This window comes from Ochotona curzoniae, unplaced genomic scaffold, assembly GCF_017591425.1.
Source record: "Ochotona curzoniae isolate NIBS_2020 unplaced genomic scaffold, NIBS_Ocur_1.0 scaffold_2476, whole genome shotgun sequence".
Classification (NCBI taxonomy): Eukaryota; Metazoa; Chordata; class Mammalia; order Lagomorpha; family Ochotonidae; genus Ochotona; species Ochotona curzoniae.
Genome location: NW_024467095.1, coordinates 9,595,641 through 9,615,361, shown reverse-complemented (window position 1 = coordinate 9,615,361; position 19,721 = coordinate 9,595,641). Strand labels below are relative to the sequence as shown.

At 38.9% G+C, this 19,721-nt stretch overlaps 1 protein-coding gene across 3 annotated transcripts in view; it reads left to right on the top strand.

The window, feature by feature from the left end:
• The window catches only part of ZNF277 (zinc finger protein 277), a 64,891-nt gene extending 49,445 nt beyond the window's left edge, over positions 1-15,446 (top strand). For all 3 annotated transcript variants that reach the window (XM_041002538.1, XM_041002536.1, XM_041002537.1), the window contains 8 exons: positions 2,841-2,932; positions 3,333-3,443; positions 5,540-5,672; positions 8,854-8,921; positions 10,372-10,468; positions 12,476-12,518; positions 13,462-13,636; positions 15,095-15,446. In XM_041002538.1, the coding sequence (XP_040858472.1) occupies positions 2,841-2,932; positions 3,333-3,443; positions 5,540-5,672; positions 8,854-8,921; positions 10,372-10,468; positions 12,476-12,518; positions 13,462-13,636; positions 15,095-15,281 (906 nt within the window). In that variant the 3' untranslated portion in view covers positions 15,282-15,446. The remainder of the gene's footprint in view (positions 1-2,840; positions 2,933-3,332; positions 3,444-5,539; positions 5,673-8,853; positions 8,922-10,371; positions 10,469-12,475; positions 12,519-13,461; positions 13,637-15,094) is intronic.
• Positions 15,447-19,721: the final 4,275 nt, after the last annotated feature.

Below are 19,721 nucleotides of genomic sequence, written 5' to 3'. Positions count from 1 at the left end.
AAAGTCTTTCTCTTGCCTAAGCTAGATTCTTTTAGATCTTTATTTTGTTATAAATAGGAATTTGGTGTTCTCATTTCTCCTGTGCTTAACACTTTTATCTTCTTTTAGATCTGCACCGTGACTTTTCTTTGTGCAGTGTGATGATCTCTTTCCTGTAAACAGTTAAACTCCACTTTCTCCTCTCATTTTTAGATGTTCTGTCTCTTCCTTGCTCTTCAAAAGCTACTTGACTGAGACTCAGAGTAGAAGGAAAACACTGCCTTTGCAGCGAGCAGATGGCTGGTGCCTTTCGCACTGCAGTTTCAGAAAGGGTAGGATGCACTGGTGACTTTCTTGAGATGTTAGTTAAGATCTAATCTTGTGAATTTGGGGGAGCATATCACCAATCCAGTAAGAAATGTGTCCCTGTTTTGTTTGCCTGTCTTGGTGTCTTTCTTTAGTCATTGACATGGATGATCTTTTCTTGTATATAACAATTCTGGATATTCACATGAAGTTTAATATTTCATCATCTCATACAATGCTGAGAAACATGAATTTTTTTTTGCAAGTAACTGTTATATAAAGGAAGAAATGAAAGGAAAAATCATGCCTTTACGTTTTTGGAATGTTCCTTGTAAAGTACATTGCAGACACCAGTGCTAGGGTGTCTGTAGTTAAACTGTCACCTGTAGTACCAGCAACCCATGCGGGTGCACAAAGGAGGCCTGATCCCCTGCTACACTGTGCAGCTCGAAAACTTATCAAAGCAAGGTGAAGATGGCAATGAAGCAATCTGAAATACTGCTGAACTCATCTGTATTTCTAGAAATAAAAGCAAGAGAACTAGCTAAATCTTCTACCTTTCTGTGGGGTGTTTGTGTCACTGTCATAACTTCAGTAGGAAAACTTGCGTTCTGCGTTGCAGGAGACCATTGTTAGTCCAAGACTGTGAGCTCCTGCTTGGTTCTGTGGACTGCTGGGCTTAGGTTAAGTTAGGAAGGAGCCTGAGGAGTATACTGCTTTCTCTCATATCCAGTCACATATCCTTTAAACAATGAAACTTATTGTAAATCTGTTCCTATCACTGTCTGTGAAATGCTTTTGCTCTATCTGTAATTAATAATACCAATCTTAGCTTGACCTTCTTGTGTTAATGCAAATTATTTTCACTGGACTTACCCTTTTTAAGCAGGTATTTTGCTTTCCTGTGTATAGATTCTTACCTAAACAAACATTTTTTGAATTATCCTCAGTGAAATTTGCTGATCTTTATAATTTCCAGTTGAGTTCAGTTTCATTTTTTACCTATATGACAATTTGCTGACTCTGTTGAATGCCAGCTGCTATATACTGTCCCGTTAATATTTGCTCTTTCCAGTTTATGGATAGAGAAAAAAGACTCTGCACTCACCCCTTTGCTAGCATGCTTGACATTTGATACCAATTAGACAGATACGCAGCCTGTTGTTATAACGCATAGCCTAGTATGTTAGCTTATCTTGTATTCTTACAACTGTGGTTTTAGTCCAGGACAGTTTTTCAATGAAAATTCTCTCTGAATTTATCAACTACTTTGAGAAGTTCAAGTATATATCATCTGTGGCGTTTACTTCCTCTTCCTAGTCTGTAAAGCTGCGGGTAAAACCTGCATTTAGCCCAACAAGAGATTTTTTTAGAAAAGTAATGGTGCCTCGTTGGATGTGCACATCTTCGTGGTGCTTTCTCTGGAGTTTTTCCTCATATGTTCTATTCACTTCAGTTGTATGCTATAATTAATTCTATCCCAGGCTGAGCTTTTCTGAAAAAGGGAGCAAAGGGAGATAAAAAGACTAAAAAAAGGATAGAAAATAGAAATAGTAGATAAGGAAGCCTTCACTCATGGTTATAAAAGTAGTCCTACTCAGCCCGACACGGTGACCTAGCAGCTAAAGTCCTCGCCTTGCATGTGCCAGGATCCCATATGGGTGCCAGTCCATATCCGACGACCCGTTTCATGGGTCTGGTGTGATAGCCCTTGCTTTGTATGTGCTGAGATATTTTTTGTTTTAACTTAAAAATGAGAAAACAGAGTTAAGGAGGCTAAATAAAATACAAAGTACAACTGAGAGCCCTATTGGAATTCTCAGTCTGTTTCAGAGCTTGAGTTCTTAGCTCTTATTCTACAGTCAGAAATCCATCCTGATCCTCAGTGAACAGGTAATATTGGTAGAAACGAAAAGGCAAAAGAAAATAACACTACATTAAGACAAGATCATGTGTGGAACAACCCTGATTAGAGCAAGACATAGCAAAGTGTATTTTAAATTATTTGAGCTGGAAAGGTTAACAAGTTGCACACAAAAACGATGTTCAAGAAAAAAATTTCTAGCAGGTAAGTAAAGGACAAAGGACTGAAATCAGGAAGACCTACAGGAGGCAAACTTGTTTGTAGTAATTCCAAAGTGATTGACTGAGACCTGGATTGCAGTGGAGAACAGTAACATTAAAGAGTGAAAAATGGATCAAAAGTTCATTACAAACTAAACAGAAATCAGAGAAAGGAGCAAGTCAAAGATTCCTCTAGGTGTTTGGTTTTAGAATGAAGATAAGAAAGGAGACAGAAAGAGAGAAGAACAGGAACAGCTTGTTGACTTTGAGTTTCTTACATAGCTGCCTAAGTGGAGTGTTGGGTAGGCATTTAATGGCACAGACTTTGTGAGATGTAAGAATGAGAATGGAGAGATTTGAAGTATTGTCAGCTTTCATGTAATCCCTTTGTGCTTCCACTCCAGTTTCCTTCCAGTTACATTATGACATATTTCATTAGCTAACTATGCATTTATGAAAGATACTATCGTAAGTCTGTTTTTACTCTACAGAAAGAAATTCTGGAACAGCAGCAGCAAGAACGAAATGATACCAGTTTTCATGGCACTTGTATGTTTTGCAATGAAGAATTCCTTGGAAACAGGTTTGTAATGTGCATCTTTAAATGTTACAATTTCAGGGAAAGGACTCTCGATGTTTGTTAATTTAGTCAATCTGACTATACTTAACAGTCACACCTAGGATAAATCAGAACAACAGAAGCAGCACAGTTTATTTAATAACTTATAGGACAGAAACCTGGTATTATAAATGTGGCCCTGTTGAGTAGCAGATTATACAAGAAACATTAGCTCCCCTTTTGGATAGAATGTGGCTGTATGTTTATCTACCTGTTTTATAACATCACACTCTAATAGCTCTAATGTTTGTGCCAGACTTTAACACTTGCTTATATTTCCAGTTAATGCAGTTTCTATGCAAATGCATATTCCTATCCCGATCTGCTCCTAGATGATTTATATGTGATATAAATGTCTTCCTAGATCTGTTCTGTTAAACCACATGGCTAGAGAGCATGCTTTCAACATTGGCCTGCCCGACAACATTGTACACTGCAGTGAATTTCTATGTACACTACAGAGAAAGCTTGACAAGTAAGTACTGCTTTTTGAAACATGGCCTTAAGCTATTTTAATCCTGGATTCTGTTACGAATTTTGCAAATCAATTTAGTAATCAGAAGTAATTAAATAAATGGAAATTTCTCAAGTCAGAGGGATTTGCATTCCTCATCTAGATCTCTTTGCTCTTTAGTTTTTTAAAAATAAAAAATGTATGTCGAGCTAGGTACATACCATGGGAGCGTTGCAAGAAAGAGGAAGAAGGGTGTGTTCAGCATCCAGCCTAAGAGGTCATTGATGCTTTGGCTCTGCCTGTGCGCTTCTCCCCATCAGTGTCACCAGAAATGATTCAGCATCATTTGGGAATTAGAATTGCTTCATTTTTCACAGTCATTGGTATATACGTACTGAAGTAGATAAATTATCAAACTATTGTTTGTTAATCACTTTCTTATGAGCTAAATAGTGCTTTATGCATTCCTCTGCCTTCTAGTTTCCATTGATATTTATGCAGAATACTTAATAGCAACTTTGAGTTTCGAAACTTAGCCTGCTATTGCATGAAAGAAAATTTTTTTCATTGCAAAAAAACACTTTAAAAATAATATCCAGTTTTGTTTCTAGCAAAGAATCCATGGATTTTTTTTTCCTCAGAACTATTATTCTTTATTTAACCATAAAATTGACAATTATGTGTATGATATCTCATCCCACCATATTTTGAGCAAATCATTTAAAAAAAAGAAATACCAAGTATATAAATCATTTTGTTTTATTTTTAACTCACATTCTGCTGTCAACACTATATTAGAACAAGTTTCTTCACTGTTTTGTTAAATAATCCTTCATGTAAAATTACATGTGCTTTCTTACAAAAACTAGCAATAATACATCTGGAATCAGCATATCACCCATGAGTTATTTTCTGTGAAAGAATGTAGTTATTTCTATTCAGAAGAACTAAGTGAAAGGTATTTAATAGAGATGTAAAAAAATTTGAATTGGAATATTAACAGATTTTTGTTTTTTTGAGTTTTCATTAAAAAGTGATTAAACTTACTTTGTGTAGCCTCAGAAAACGAAATTCTAAAGACTGGTGCCCACTGTCAGGCTTGGTATGACAAAACGATTTTGTTTATCTTTTCAATACTGATAATCACTGTTTCGTTATATGATTAATTCCATATATGGGAAAGCACAAATGAAAATGATGCAATACCAGCTACTGCTTGTTTTACTCATGTAAATACTTATTCATATATGAATAAAATACCTAGTACAATTAATTCATAACACACAGTAATATTTACATATGTGTGTATATATACATATATACACACACATAAATGTGACATAACAAAATTTCCTTGAAATCTCTAAATGTAAGTGCTATCTTCAGACTAGATATCAGAACATGGCAACTGAAAAAGCAAATGGCTTTACCAAGCCCCACAGCTAGTAGGTATTAGAACTAGAAATTAGTTCTCAGATAGAGCAAACCATGTGCTATTATTATATGAAATGTGGACAGGCAGTGGTCATCATCACTGTAGTTATGTGAAGAATATTTTCATTATACAATAAGTAGTTTGGTTATTAAGACACCAAAAAGCTTTCCTAGCTGTTTTTCTTAAAAGATTTATTGATTTGATTTGATTTAAGGCAGAGAGAGAGAGATCTTCCATAGATGGCTAGCCAGAGTTAAACCATTCCAAAGACAGGAGCCATGAGCCTCCTCCAGGTCTCCTATGTGGAAGCAGGGTGCCAAGGAGGACTTGAGCCAACCTCTGCTGCTTCCCTAGGCCATAAGCCAGGAGCTAGATCAAAAGTGGAGCAACTGGGGTGCAAACCAGCACCCCTACGGTATGCCATCACCACAGATAGAGACCTAGCTTGCTGTGCCACAGCGCTAGTCCCTGCTATTTTTATTGTAATTTTAACTGAGTCACCGAATTGACCATTGCAGCATGCTATAAAATTATCTGCATCATGTATCCTACAAAAATGAAAGTGAGCAGGAATTCTAACAAATATGTTATATCTCATTTGAAAGCTCCATACAACCTCAAATGAAAATGAAACTCATTAATAGAGATATCTCTAATCTATCTGTTCTATTATTTCTTTTAGCTTGCAGTGCTTATACTGTGAGAAAACTTTCCGGGACAAAAATACACTTAAAGATCATATGAGAAAAAAACAACATCGTAGAATCAATCCGAAGAACAGAGAATATGACCGATTTTATGTCATCAACTATTTGGTAAGGCTTTTTTTTTTTTTTTGTATTATAAAACTTGACTGCAGAATCTTCCTAAGGCCTAACTAATATTTAGATAAAAAACATAATACAAAGAAAAATAAAAATGTAATTGAGAAGTACAAGCAGTAGTTAGGTTTACATGGTCAGTTTATTAAGCATTGTTTGCTTCATCTCTGACTTAGCACATGTTTGTGTAGTGAAACTAATGTAGAATTCAGTCCTCTTGACAGAACATCTAGATGTGACACATGGCACTACCTCTTGTTGTCTTTCACCTTGGGGCCAGCAACTTGTCCCTTCTGTTGAAATTCACTCTCGCAGTTTCTCCCCATAAAAACTACATGTGCTTATCATTTTTTGCAACCAACTTACTTTTAACAGCAGTTTCAGAGAAACCAAGACATTTTATTATGCATTTTACTTTGCTTGGCTAATACAGTGCACTGACTAGGTAATTTTACCAAGGGTTTTAAATGCAATGAAAGCTTTCCTTGCCCAGAAACTTTAATTTCAATTTCTGGCTGCTGTATATTACAGTATGTTTGAAATAAGAATTATTCAGCAGGAGCCAAATATCACTTGGTAGGGAAGGAAGGATTCACAGTGACCAGTGGTGTTACTAGCCATGCGTCAAAACCACTGGATTTTTCATCATCTGTAACAAAGGAAGGAAAACTACTGATGACAAAAAGGGTCAAGTAACTCCAGAGGGATTGAAATAAAGATGGAGAGTTTGGTTTCTAAGGAACACTTTTCTTAAGCAAATGGCAAATGGATTTTTTTTTCCTATCAATGTGAGTGAATTATGATCCCCAGAAGTCTAATTGAAGTAAATCTGTCATTTTATCTGCTGGAAAGGATGAGTTATTTTGAAAATCTGTGCTCTAGGCTGGAAATTCTTCTAAGTAATCTGTGTGGTGTTAAAATCTCCTTGAAAAGCAAGTTTAACATGTACTTAGAGACTGACTCTGAGAGTTGGCTAATGGCTGCTGCGAGTGTTTTACTACCAGCTGAAGGCAAAGGGCATCTTTTGAGTCCTTCAGTCTTCCCTTGGAATTACTCAGTTTCCCAGGGCAAATGCTGCTTCAGGCCCTTGCCGAAGCCAGTAGGGAGCAGACTTCAGCCTCAGTTAGCTCTAAGAAAAATTCTACTCCTATAGCAAACTTTAGGAGTTCTTTGAAATTGCTGTTGAAAAATTGGGGGCTAGTGGAACATGTAATAGCTGGAGGAGTTTACTTTTAGAGGAGACTTTAAAGGGTCTGCTCACTCATCCTAATGGCACCTTTAGAAAGGTCTGATAATTGATTCCCTGGGCCTCCAGTAATGTGGTTGTCACAACAAAAATGTTGGAAGGCCAGCTGTTTCTAGATGAGTGTGCTAGATAATACTGCCCACAGAATGCCCAGATTTCATGTGACATGAATCATAGATAGAAATTTCTTCCTTTTTTTAAAACTAGCAGCTCTATGAATACTTACTATGAACCAGCCTATACCCCTGGGTATTTATTTTAAATCTTGTAAGAGCCAGTGTGCTCTTTAATAGCTATTTAAAGAATATTATTTTTAATAAAAATATAATAGAATAAGTATATAATAGACTGTTCCAATGACTCAACTGTATTTTTCTCAAAGAAGGATGCTATGTAACAGAAATTATTGTAGTTACAGCAAGTCAAGTTGGGCTTGACCCTAACCATAGTTAACTCCTTCGGAAAGGTATCCTTTAATATTCCTACACCACTATCTGTTACTGCTGTTGCATGGCATAAATAGGAAGATCAGGTGTTAGAAGGAGGTTTAGTGGGGGAAAAAGAGAAATTGTTGGACCAAGAAAGTCATTTTTACTCATCAGTCCATAAGGCTTGCCGAAACTATGACTAGGCTTGCCAAATAAAATCTTAAAGAGGTAGACATTTCTACTTTTCTACCAGCTGCAGAGAATTGAAGAGATTTGTTTAGTTAGTTGTGCTCCTACACATGCCCAGTACTGTGTGCTTTGCAGACGTTAATTAACTCAGTTAGTGGTTTTAGGAAATTCTTTTAAGGTAAAATTTATGTGTGCCTTGACTAGAGACATGTCTTAGGTATTCTAATGTGGCAGACAGATAGTAATTAAGATACAAATAGATTAACAAAGTGACTTCAGGTCACTTAGATGCTTTGAAGAGCAGTAAAAGGTGATAGAGAACAAAACAGTAGTTTAGAAGGGGGGATGTGGTCTTAGGGCAGTTAGAGAAAGGCAGAGGTGATAGCATTTAAGCAGAAATTCAGATGACTAAGCAAGGCGCATGCATGGGTGAATAGTGTGTCAGGCAGAGACTAGAGCAGATTTCAGGGTGGTTGAACAGAAGTAAAGCACTATGTGTTCAAGGTAGAGCAAAATGATTGCTCTGGCTGCAGCAAATCAAGGGGTAAAAAGTGATGGGAAATAAGGATGGAGGAGGAGCTGAGGAAAGCATGGCAATCCTGTAAGCAATGATAAGGACTCTGGGTGTGGTTGCAAGTATGAAGCGAAGCCGTGGGAGGGCTGTTGCAAACATGGCAGCTCCGTTTAGAAAGATCACTCTGGCTGCCCTCCAGGATATGGACTGTAAGCGAACATGACTAGCAACTTAGTCCTCTAAGAGATCATTTCAACCTTCTCCACCAGAAGATGCTGATACTGGTGGAGTTTTTTGGAAAGAAAATCTGTTAGAGATTCTCACATCCATTCAGGATTGGAAAAGTGGCTTAAAGTTAAGAGAAGTTGGCTGAAAGGATGTTGTTGCTTCTACTAAAAGAAAAACAATCATAGGTGGAACATCCTTAATCCAAAATCTTCTGAACACCAAAATGATTCCATAAGTGGGAAATTTCACATATGATAGTTCTCATTCAAAACTCATATGCACTAAAAATACACTATGAAACTATCTCTAAGTTGTGTGTGTGTAAGCTATGTATGAAGCAGATTAATTTCAGATTGAGATTAAAGTCCTATCTTGAAGATAACTCATCATGCATGTGCGAATATTATGAAACCCAAAAGCATCTAGTCTCAAGCACTGCCAGTAGGGCCTGTGCTACCTGTAACATATCCCACTTGCATTGTTTGAAAACCACTTCTAAATCCTGTATCTTTTTTTCTTTTTTCCTTTCCCCTTTTCCCCGATTGCTCCAACTCTGTTCTTACTGCAAAGGAGTTTGGAAAAACATGGGAAGAAGTTCAGCTGGAGGATGATCGGGAGTTGCTGGACCATCAGGAAGAGTAAGGCTTGTTATTGTCACTCAGTAACAGTGTTGCCAGGGGAGGAAGACATTTTTTTAATTTGGTTTGAAATTATTCTGATAAGGCAAAATAAAAAGAAAATCTCCCTGACCCATGCATCCTTTCATATAATATGTTAAAAACTTGAATTGAGTATAACTTTGACAAAAAAAATCCCTAAAGACCTATAATCTCCACCAAATTAAAGCAGTCATAAATAAAAATAATCCAGAGAAAAATATGTTCTAATGCTGTGCATATTTGGTGTCTAGACCTTGAAATGATATGATCTTTGAACCCTGCATGTCGCTTGTCCTGGCACATGGAACACAATTGGATTGTAGATAATTTTGTTTGGTATTCATCCCACTAATGACCAACTGAAAACATTCACAACTTCTTCTCTTGAAATGAAAAGCTTGAGAAGTATTCTTTTCAGCCTTAAAAGATCTCTGTTGTTCATTTTCTTTGCCATCATAGCTCTTTGGCTCTTTTTGGCCTGTTTCTCTCTCATCCTGGATTTTGAAGTAACAGTACTTTCATGATGAAATAAAGTACAAACCTGAAGAGTTGCTATTTACTTCATTTTCTATATGGATAGAGATTCAGGCAGGGAATCCTCCAGAATAAAAAGTGTTGTTTCCCATTGTGACATAGTAGAGTGGAAAATGAGTGAGTGTTGAAGTGTTAATGGCACAAGAGTTTATTTACAGTAATGACTGTTACCTGAACAAATGGGCTAGTGACTTCCTCCTGGAAGGACAGTGCGAGGAAGTGTTTCCTGTTTCCTGATAGGCAAGCTCCTGTGTGAATTGGATTAATCCAATCTTGATGTTCTCCACTGTGTGAGTTTAGGTGGGTAATTCCTCGGCGACTCTTCTCTATGGGCAGTTTTCCTGGCTTGGGATTGCTGAGAAATCGACATACCTCAGAAAAAGAGGCAAAGACAAGGCCAAGTGGGAAAAGGGGTCCCAATGCTTTTTGATTTCTCCATCCACCATCAGTTTGAACACTAGCCCATTTAAAATGATAAGTATTTGCCTCCTGATAGACACATGGCTTGCCTTTTTAAAATTTTACCATTGCACTGCACCTCCCGGAGTGTGCACTTGGAGACTGAGGCTCACAAGAACAGGCATGACATCTCTTGATATGGCTCCTTTGCAAATGTGTTGTTTATACCAATGCTATAGTAAAATAGCTGCTCAGAAAGGCAGCAAATATGAGAAAAACGGAGCCTATTCACTGTTGGTATTAGTGTCACAGTGGTGCTTTGAATTTCAAAAGCAGTATCATAAAGTCCAAATATGATGTGACAGTCTTTACCAAGATGTGAGAGTTGGAAGAGATTAGCAAGGCTTTCTAAGAGGTGAACTTAATAATGAAGACAATGTGTAGCACTCCCATTAATGAGGGAACTCTCCATATTCTCTGTTTTCCTTTTAACCAGAGACTGGTCAGACTGGAAAGAGCACCCTGTCTCTGCTGTCTGTCTGTTTTGTGAAAAACAAGCAGAAACGGTGGAGAAATTATATGTCCACATGGAGGTAAGATACACTTATCCGTTTGAATTTTTTATCACTAACAGGAAGAAACTAATCATTGCTGCTCCCGCATCCACTTAAAATTCAGCTTCTCAATCATCATTATTCCATTCCTGAGAATGCATTAGGCAAAATGGAAGAACCCCATCAGGTCTGTGAAGAACTGGACCTCAAGCCAGTTGAGTTAGTTGAATTGACTGTACCTGAGAAAATACATCTCGAGATACTTACAGGATAGTTCCAGGCTGGAATTGGATTTGCAGCCATGATTAACCACACCCAGGAAATGGACATTTCCAAGGCTTCCCAGTGCTTCCTGTGCTGGTGAATAAGACCACAAGAAGGAGGATCTGGTCATCTTCAAAACCTCTCGATAGAGTCGGGGGAGCTGGTGGACAAGGGCCAAGGTGTGGTCTTCCAGCCACTTCAGAAACCAGAACTGAGGAGAAGACATTCCGGAACATTCCCAGTTTGGGCTGACCCTCCTAAGAGCCATATGTTGTGGTGGAAGTCACAGCTAGTAGCTCTGTGCCTTTGTTCACCCCATCGCACCTCAGAGGTAGCACGCTCTAACACCACTGTGAGCCTCTGCTGGATGCCAGTAAAGGGATGGGTAACAGTTGGGGCTAGTGCTGCGACATGGCTTCTAAAGCCACTACCTGTGCTACTGGCATCCCATTTGGGTGCCAGTTCAGTCTCAGTTATTCCACCTCTAGTCCAGCTCCTTGCTAATGTGCCTAGGAAAAGCAGCAAAGGATGACCCAAGTTCTTGGGCCCTATACCACATTAGAGTTCCAGAAGAAACTCTTAGTCCCTGAATTCCAACTGCTTCAATATAGGCCATCATACCACTTGGTGAATGAACCAACATGTGTCTCTATTTGTCTCTGTCTTTCCTCTCCTCTCTTCTCCTTCCTTGCATCCCTTCCTCTTTTTGTATCTCTGACTTTAAAAACACACACACACACACACAAAAGAAAGAAAGACTGACACTGATATCACAGCTTGTGGGTGAGGGGTAACTGTAATGGGAAATATCCCTGGATGTTTCTAATGTCATTCCTCTTCCAACCCTTAGACTGATCTGCCGGGAGTGGTCTGTGCCATCTGCTTTCACTCACCTCATTTCTCACTTATTCAGAAACATTTTTTAAGAACAATAAAATGAGGACCTGGAAGCAGGAAGACCCAGGGCATTAACCCTAAGAAATAAGAGGCTTCCTTTCTTTGAAACAGAGAATCATTGACATTCATACTGAGTTACCTGTATTTAAATTTAATTCATAATATCTTCAGTCTTTCAGCTGAAAGACACCTCAGTCCCCTTCTCTGTGTGAGGACTCCCTTGTCAGCATCCTTGACAGGTGTCCTGAGCCTCTGGCTCATTCACTTTCAGGTATAACAATAGCATGAATTCCTAAGCATCCCAAATCTGGTGCTACACTAAATGCCATTGCAATGAGTGGCAAGGTTTACTCTGTGAGCCTGTAAGTTAAAACCTATGCACAGATGAGCCGTCGCAGACATGGAACAAACAGTAAGTCTGTGCGTTGTGAAAATCAAAAGGAAGAAGTGTGTGATGTAGGAGAAACTTTCAGGTTTAAATAACATAATTGACAGCATGAAATGAGAAGCAGGGTGTATAGAATTAGCTTTCCACTTATACAACGAAGAACCCCATATCTTTAATTCTTGTCCAGAAACAAATACTGTAGGAGCCTCATCTCACCAACACATTTTTACCAGACTGCAGAATTTATACATTGCCAAAACCTGTAGATATAAATTGTGAATCACTGAAGGGTTTGAACTGATTGAGTTGTGCTTTAAAAAGCAATTGGATGTGGAGGGCAGTAGTTACATTTAGAAAACTTCAAATATAGGACTTGATGAACTCCAGCTACATTTCTGAAGTAACCCAACTCCTGTGAATAGGCTGTCTGTTTATAACTCCAGCCTGAACGATTAAATAATTTATATGCTTACAGATGTATGCATTTCTTTTTTTAGGATGCACATGAGTTTGATCTCCTCAAAATAAAGTCAGAACTTGGTAAGTTTGTTTTGGAGATTGTTTTCCATGATGCTGCATTTTTCATGAGCCATCCTGCACAGTGATGCTCTGTTTGTGAGCCGGGACTCAAGAGTGCATGGCTAAAATGTATCTCTGGGCAGATGGTCTCAGCTGAACTCTGAAGCAGTGATTCTCACCTACTTGGAAATGTAAAATTCAGATAGAGTTTAGGATTCATATTCCCTCTTGTCATCTTTCCTACACATGTGACTCTTCATAAAATGGAAGAGGCAAATAGAACCTGGGTTTTGGAATGAAATTGGAGTTCATATCTGTATGCAGCTTTTACTCACAGTAAGACATTAAGCATCAGGTCAGAAAAAATGTAACAGGGAATGAGTAGTGTATGCAGAACACCTACTGCACTGTATTATAAATGTACCGACCAATTTTTCCAGTCTCAGTATCACTACAATAGAAAAATTAGAGAAGATAAAACATAAAGTACTGAATTACTGATGGATCTTAGACCATGAAAAGCTCACTTCTCACATCTCGGTCTCTACCTTCCAAGAATGTGTGGATGATAGATATGAATATGTATTGTATATGTAATTCATTTAGTGCAAGAATGTAGGCTCTGAAGGCAGCTGCACAGGGTCAATTTCTGGCATTACCATGTACTAACTATGCCAACTTGACCAGTTTCCCTGACATGTCATGTGGCTAGGATAAAGCTACCCTACCTGATAGGATTGGGTAAGGATTGAGTATGTTCATACATGGATCGTTATTAAGATAATGCTTACAGTGTTAACCCTATGTAAGTATTGACTGCTACCACTTGCTATCTACTGTTAACACTTTATAACTGCACTACCTCTGCAGGTTTGTGGACGAAGTGGCTCCCTTAAGGAACTGTAACATTGCAAAAAATGGAACTGACCAAGCATCTGATGATTCCATATTCTTTCATTTTCAGGATTAAATTTCTATCAGCAAGTGAAACTGGTGAATTTCATTCGGAGGCAAGTCCACCAATGTAGATGTTATGGCTGCCATGTAAAGTTCAAATCCAAAGCAGACTTGAGGACTCATATGGAAGAAGCTAAGCATATCTCACTGCTTCCTGAAAAAAAGACATGGGACCAACTGGAGTAAGTACTGCTCAACTGGACATATGCTGCTTTGTTCTGCTCCCCACCGTTTGTCCGTTTAACTCCTTCCAGCTTAAAGAGAAGAGAGATACACATTTATTGAAAGTAAAAGTCTTCAAAATAACTTAGCTTTAAGATAATCTCCCTCCTAAAAAAAAATAATAATCACCTCTTAAAAGTGAAACCACTTGTTTTAGAATTTGTGACGTTCAGATACAGGCGTAGCTGCATGTCTTACAATTATATGTTCTGGAAAAATACCAAACATCTTTGTATATCCAGTACACACTGTGGCATCATTTGTAGTGACTGTGAGCTAGCACATTATGTGACTGTGCCCTAATAACTAAGTGTGTTTAGGTTGTTGTTCACTTTTTGCTATTAAAAATAGCAAAATACAAAAAGTAAAGATATAAAGAATGCTCATTTCCCCACACTTTTGGTCATTTACCTGATTATTTCACATAGAACCTAGAAATGAAATCACTGAGTCTAAAGGTATGCCTACTGCTGGAGCATCTGTGCTTTGCACAGTGGCCCTCAGAGGTAAGCAGGTGGTTGCAAGTGTGTATCTCTGTCGTCAGACTTGCAGTTTAGCTCTGCCAGTCCAGCTCTTTTGGCCCAGTTCTCACCTCAGTCTAGATAACCCCACAGGAGAGTCTCTCATGAGAGACTGTGGACTTCTAGCTGCCCAGAAATATGTGTCTGCTCACAGAGTATTAAATTACATCTCCCTGAGGCCTAGCCAGGGAACTGTGGCTCCTCTTTCCAAAGTCTCAGGTTTGTGAGAGCTGAAGTCAGCCATGGATTGAATTGGTACTCTGATTCTTTAGTTTTTCTTACAGAGAATGAAATCCTTGCCATTACCTTTAAAAAAAAAAAAAAAACAAAAAAACCCTAGGATGTATCCAGAGAAGGAACCAGACTAACAAACAATTTTCTACAAATGTTTCATTTTGTGACCTACTAGAATGAAGGGACCAGTATTCATTAGGTTAAAAAACAAAACATGGGGGAAACCTAATTGTTTTAATATAATATTTAAAGGATTTATATTTGAAAATGTAACCACATTTGAACTTCATTAACCTATAGAGAACAACTGGGACTTTGAATATGAGTAAAAGGGACACTGTTTTTAGCTTCCCGAGAGAGATAGGTGCCGTCTGCCAGCTGCAGCAGCCCAGGGTCGGGCAGATTGCCTGTTAACATGTTTCTTCCCATGGTGGATATGAAGCAGGGATTGGATGGCCTGCCAGCAGGGAGGGTCGGATCGGTAAAGCTGACATCACACAATCAAGTTCATGATGAAAGAAAGTTCACTCATAGGCTGTCTGCAACACAAACCTTTGCAAAATGCTGTGAAATTGTTGGGAAACCTAGCAAAGTTATAGGTACACGCTGCTGCTGGGATCATTCCGGACAACTTACATTCGACATATCTACTGTTGTTTTCAGATACTATTTTCCAACCTATGAAAATGATGCTCTCCTGTGTACACTGTCTGATAGTGAAAGTGACCTGGCAGTGCAGGAACAAAATGAAAATGTTCCCATCATTGGCGAGGACACATCAAAGCTGCACGCTTTAAAACAAAGCAGCGTGTTGAACCAGTTGCTACTACAAGACTGCTTGGAAAGCTAGAAGGAACTGCTACAAAAGCAACTTCTCATCTTTTCACTCCTAAGACTCAGAGGAAAGAACAGTTGAAGGTTGAACATCAACAAAGGATAATCTTTTGTGAAATAAACTTTTTAAAAATGAATGCTTATTTCAAAAGACAATAAAGCAAAAGCAAAAAAAATAAAAGACTTTGTCAGTTGTAAAGTGTTTTTGTTTGATCATTTAATCAAGCATCTTAATGATTTAATTTCACTAAGTTCATATTTTAATAAGGAGGGCATACAACTCATGAAGAAATTATGTTAAAATTCTTTGTAAACCTAATCCTAACCAGTAGTTTCATCCCCATTGGCCTTTCTTTCTTCCTTTCTTTTTTTTTTTTTCCAATTTCTCCACTTATTTATTTACTTGAAAGAGTGACAAAAAGAGAATGAGAAATCTTCTACCTGCTGGCTCACTGCCAGATGCCTGCAACACCTAGGGCTGGACCAGGCCGAAGACGGGAGGCAAGAACTTTCCAGGTCTCCCACATCAGTGACAGGAACCCAGGCATCTGTGCCGTTTCCTGCCACCTCCTGGACACATTAACGACCATGGGCTGGATCGCAAGCATGGCGTAACTGGAACTTGAACTGCACCACAGTCCCTGTTGCCTCCTCTCAGTCCACACCAGTAGGCTCCCTTAATCCAGCAAGTCACAGTTGTATGCTGTTTCTCCCGTACTAGTTAAGAGGTAAATGCAGATGTGACTAGAAAGCCACAGAAGAAAGGAAAGATGATTACAGACCTGGATAATGACAACATTGAACATTGTTTTAAAATAGTGAAAATATAGCTGTCCTGGCATTATTACTCTCAACCTTGAGATCACAAACTTCCTAGAAATTGACATCAAGCTAAGTAACTTCACTTCTCCCCAAGAATATATACTATGTATGTCCTGCAAACAGATAAGAGCCCTATTAAGGAAACATAACCACAATACTGTCATGTCACACTGATTAACAGTAACTTCTGAATAGCATCTGTTCTCAGTTACCCCCAGTTTTCTTAAAAAAAAAATACCTTTTACAACATCCTCAGTTTTGGAATAAATGTGTGCTTTCTGATAAGATACACTGACAAAGACAACACTTTTGCTAATTACTGGAAAAAAAAAAAAAAACCTCATATAATGAAGAAATGCCAGCTAACACTAGTTGAAGAACCATCTGCAAAATAATTCTTAATGTGAAGGTCATTAAGAAAGTGAGACTAGAAAACTGTTCTAGATTACAGAAGGCTGAAGATAGCACAACAGATGGATTGGATGTTAGAACAAGGAAAAAAGTGTTTTTTGTCATAAAAAAAAAATGGGACAATTGGCAAGATTTATGTAAAGTCTGCAGCAAATGCTATGGTATTGGTGTTAATTTCCAGAGTTATTTCTGAGAATGTCCTTGTTTGCAAGATGTACACACTGAGAATTTTAGGAATGAAGGAGCACTTTGTGATTTAATGTCAAAAAGTTAACATGTATATGGAGAGAAAATGATCAGGTAGACACGTTAAGATGTTAACACTGAAGGCATTGAGGTGAAGCATACGTGGATATTCTTGGAAATGTGGCAATTTTTGTGTAAGTTTGACAAATTAGTCCAAAATTAAAAGGCATTAGGAATAGCTTGTTCTAGTTTGTTGTTGTTGTTGTTTTTAAGATTTGTTAATTTGTTTGAAAGGCAGAGCAGCATAGACAGACCTTCCATCCTCTGCTTCACTCCCCAAAAAGACCATAAAGTCCAAGTCTGGGCCAGGCCAAGGCCAGGAGCAGAGAACTCCAAAAGAGGTGGCAGGAGCCCAACACCTGGGCCATCATCTTCTGCGTCCCAGAAACACTAGCAAGGAGCTAGATAAAAACCAGGGTAGCCAGGACTTGAACCCACACTCCAGTATGGGACTGTAGTGTCAGTTGCAGCAGCTCAGCCTACTATACTGCCTTGCCAACCTCTAGTTGGTTTGATCTCTCTGGTTCCAAGTAAAATCCCTACCTAATATTTGGTTGATGTCGTCCTTATGGATTTTATAATCTGTAGCAACTCATGCTCTCCCCTTTTTCAAATGTCTCTTCTTTTTAAAGAAACTTGCTCATTTGTCTCATTCCTGAACTTCGTTGATTGTATCATTTAACATATGTATGTAGCACTCATTTTTACTGACTGCTGATAAATCTAGAAGGCTTTGTCGAATTGGGGATAAGATTGCACAAATACTTCAGAGTACTCTGATTTCCTTTGCATCACATCAGGTACATAGTACCTCCAGAATGTGCTTCAATCCTACGAGCAGTGGAAGAGTAAGAACAGCGAGAGGAAAACAAGAGCTTGAGAAAAAGCTTTTTTAGAAAATAAATGTTAGAGGGCAACTCAGATTTAAAAGAGAAAATGAAAGACCAGCAGATGAAAGTGAGGTATTAAGGTTAATTCATAGAAGAAATTTGTATTTGTGGTTTTTAAGTGATACATGTTTTGAATTTAGGATAGAAATGGTAACTTGGACCTAGAGAAATCTAACAAGACTAGACATTGAAATCTCAACAGACTGCTCTCATAGAGGCAACAAAAATATAGGCTACCACTGACGGATGAAGTACTCTAGATGGAAACTACTCGGAACTGGACATCTCTCCCAGAGGCCTGGAATGGGAATGCCTGGTGCTTCCTGAAGGTCTGGGGCATCCAAAAGGGAGAGATGAGTCAGATAAAAGACTACTCAGGGAATTCCTACATTACAGTCCAGAGGTCATTGTACAGATAAAAGGCATGCGCTCCCTGGGTGCAGGGGGAACACACCTAAGAGATTCTCAGAGTTTAGATTGCAAATGAATACGTATGTAACAGAAGAAAATCAGACAGGACTGTGATCAATGGGTTGTGAGCTTCAGTTCACTGTGTGTCCAGTCAACAGGTCCAATAACTTTGGTAAAAAAAAAAAAAAAATGGACACAAATTCTAATTTTTTTTATTTATTTGGAAAAGTTATGGAAAGTTCTTTCATTCACTGGCTCCCTAGCTGGCCCCAACAGCTGGAGTTGGGCTAAGCCAAAGCCAGGAAACAGGAGCTTCTTGTGGGTCTTCCACTTGAGTGCAGGACCCCAAGCACTTGAGCCATGTTCTGCTCCTTTCCCAGGGTCATCTGTAGGGAGCAGGATTGAAGGTGGAACAGCTGGGACGTGAGTCAGCACCTATGTGATATGCTGCCATCACAGGCCATTGGCTTTTTAAACAATGGTTGCTTTTGGCAGACCAGAACATACTTATCACAATGGAAAGCCCCATTAGGCAATAACCTAGAAAAGAATGTTAAATAATAGATGTCAAGGCCAAAAAGGCAAGAATGCTGGAAAAGAGGAGGAGCAGGGGAAAACCATTTATCCTATCAATAGGGATCAAATTAATACACCAGTTATTGGAGCCAGTATTGTGGCATAGCATCTTAACCCATCACCTGTACATCTAGCATTCCGTTTGGTCTCTGGGTCAAGTTCCATTTGTTCCAATTCTGATCCAGCTCCCTGATAATGTATCAGAGAAAGCAGTAAAAGATGACCCAAGTGTTTGTGTCCCTGCACCCGCATGGGAGACCTAGATGATGCCCCTAGCTGCTTGCTTCAGCCTTGTGAAATCCAGATTGTTGTGCCCATCTGGAGAATGGAGCAACAGAAGAAAAATATCTATCTCACTCTCTGTGTCTCTTCCCCTTTCTCTGTAAGTATTTTTCAAATAAATGAAATGTATCTTGGGGAGTGAGGAGTATCAGTTATGCTACCACAAACAGCTCTTCCTTCCCAAAAGTTACAGAAGGAAGTCAGACACTGAAAACAAGGCACAACAGAGAAGCGTGCTTCAGCAGTCATGTGCTGGGCAGGCTTGGCACAGTGATCTGAGTCTGTGGTCTGGTTTCTTTCCCTATCCATGCTCCCTTTCTTCAGTAACAATAAGTCCCAGTACCCATAGTAGCTGTGTAGAATAAAAAGTGCATCTCCAAACCTCTCTTGCAGTTCTGGATACTCTTACTGAAATTGTGGCAAATGAGATGCAAGCAGGATTAGACTGTGCAATTCTTTAAATGAACAGAACAGTATTTGGACCTGCTTCTGGCAGCTGAGAAACGCCAGAGTGGGGGGTCTACATCATGAAGGCCTTCTTTCTATGTCACAGCCACAGCATATGAAAAAGACAGCACATGGAGAGAGAAAAACCCAAGCTCCTCCCTTTGACAGGAGACTGCTCAGTACCCATGTTAATCCAAAATGCTCAACCCGGTCATCTCAGGACTAGCCCAGCTCTCAGCAGAGTGGCTTTGGGGATTACTACAGGTGAGTCTGGGGAGCCATCTTCAAGCTATGGCTTGACAGACAGAAGCAAGAGCCACTGTGGCCAGAACAGAAAAGCCAGCGCAAACAGGTACACAAGGAAGTGTAAA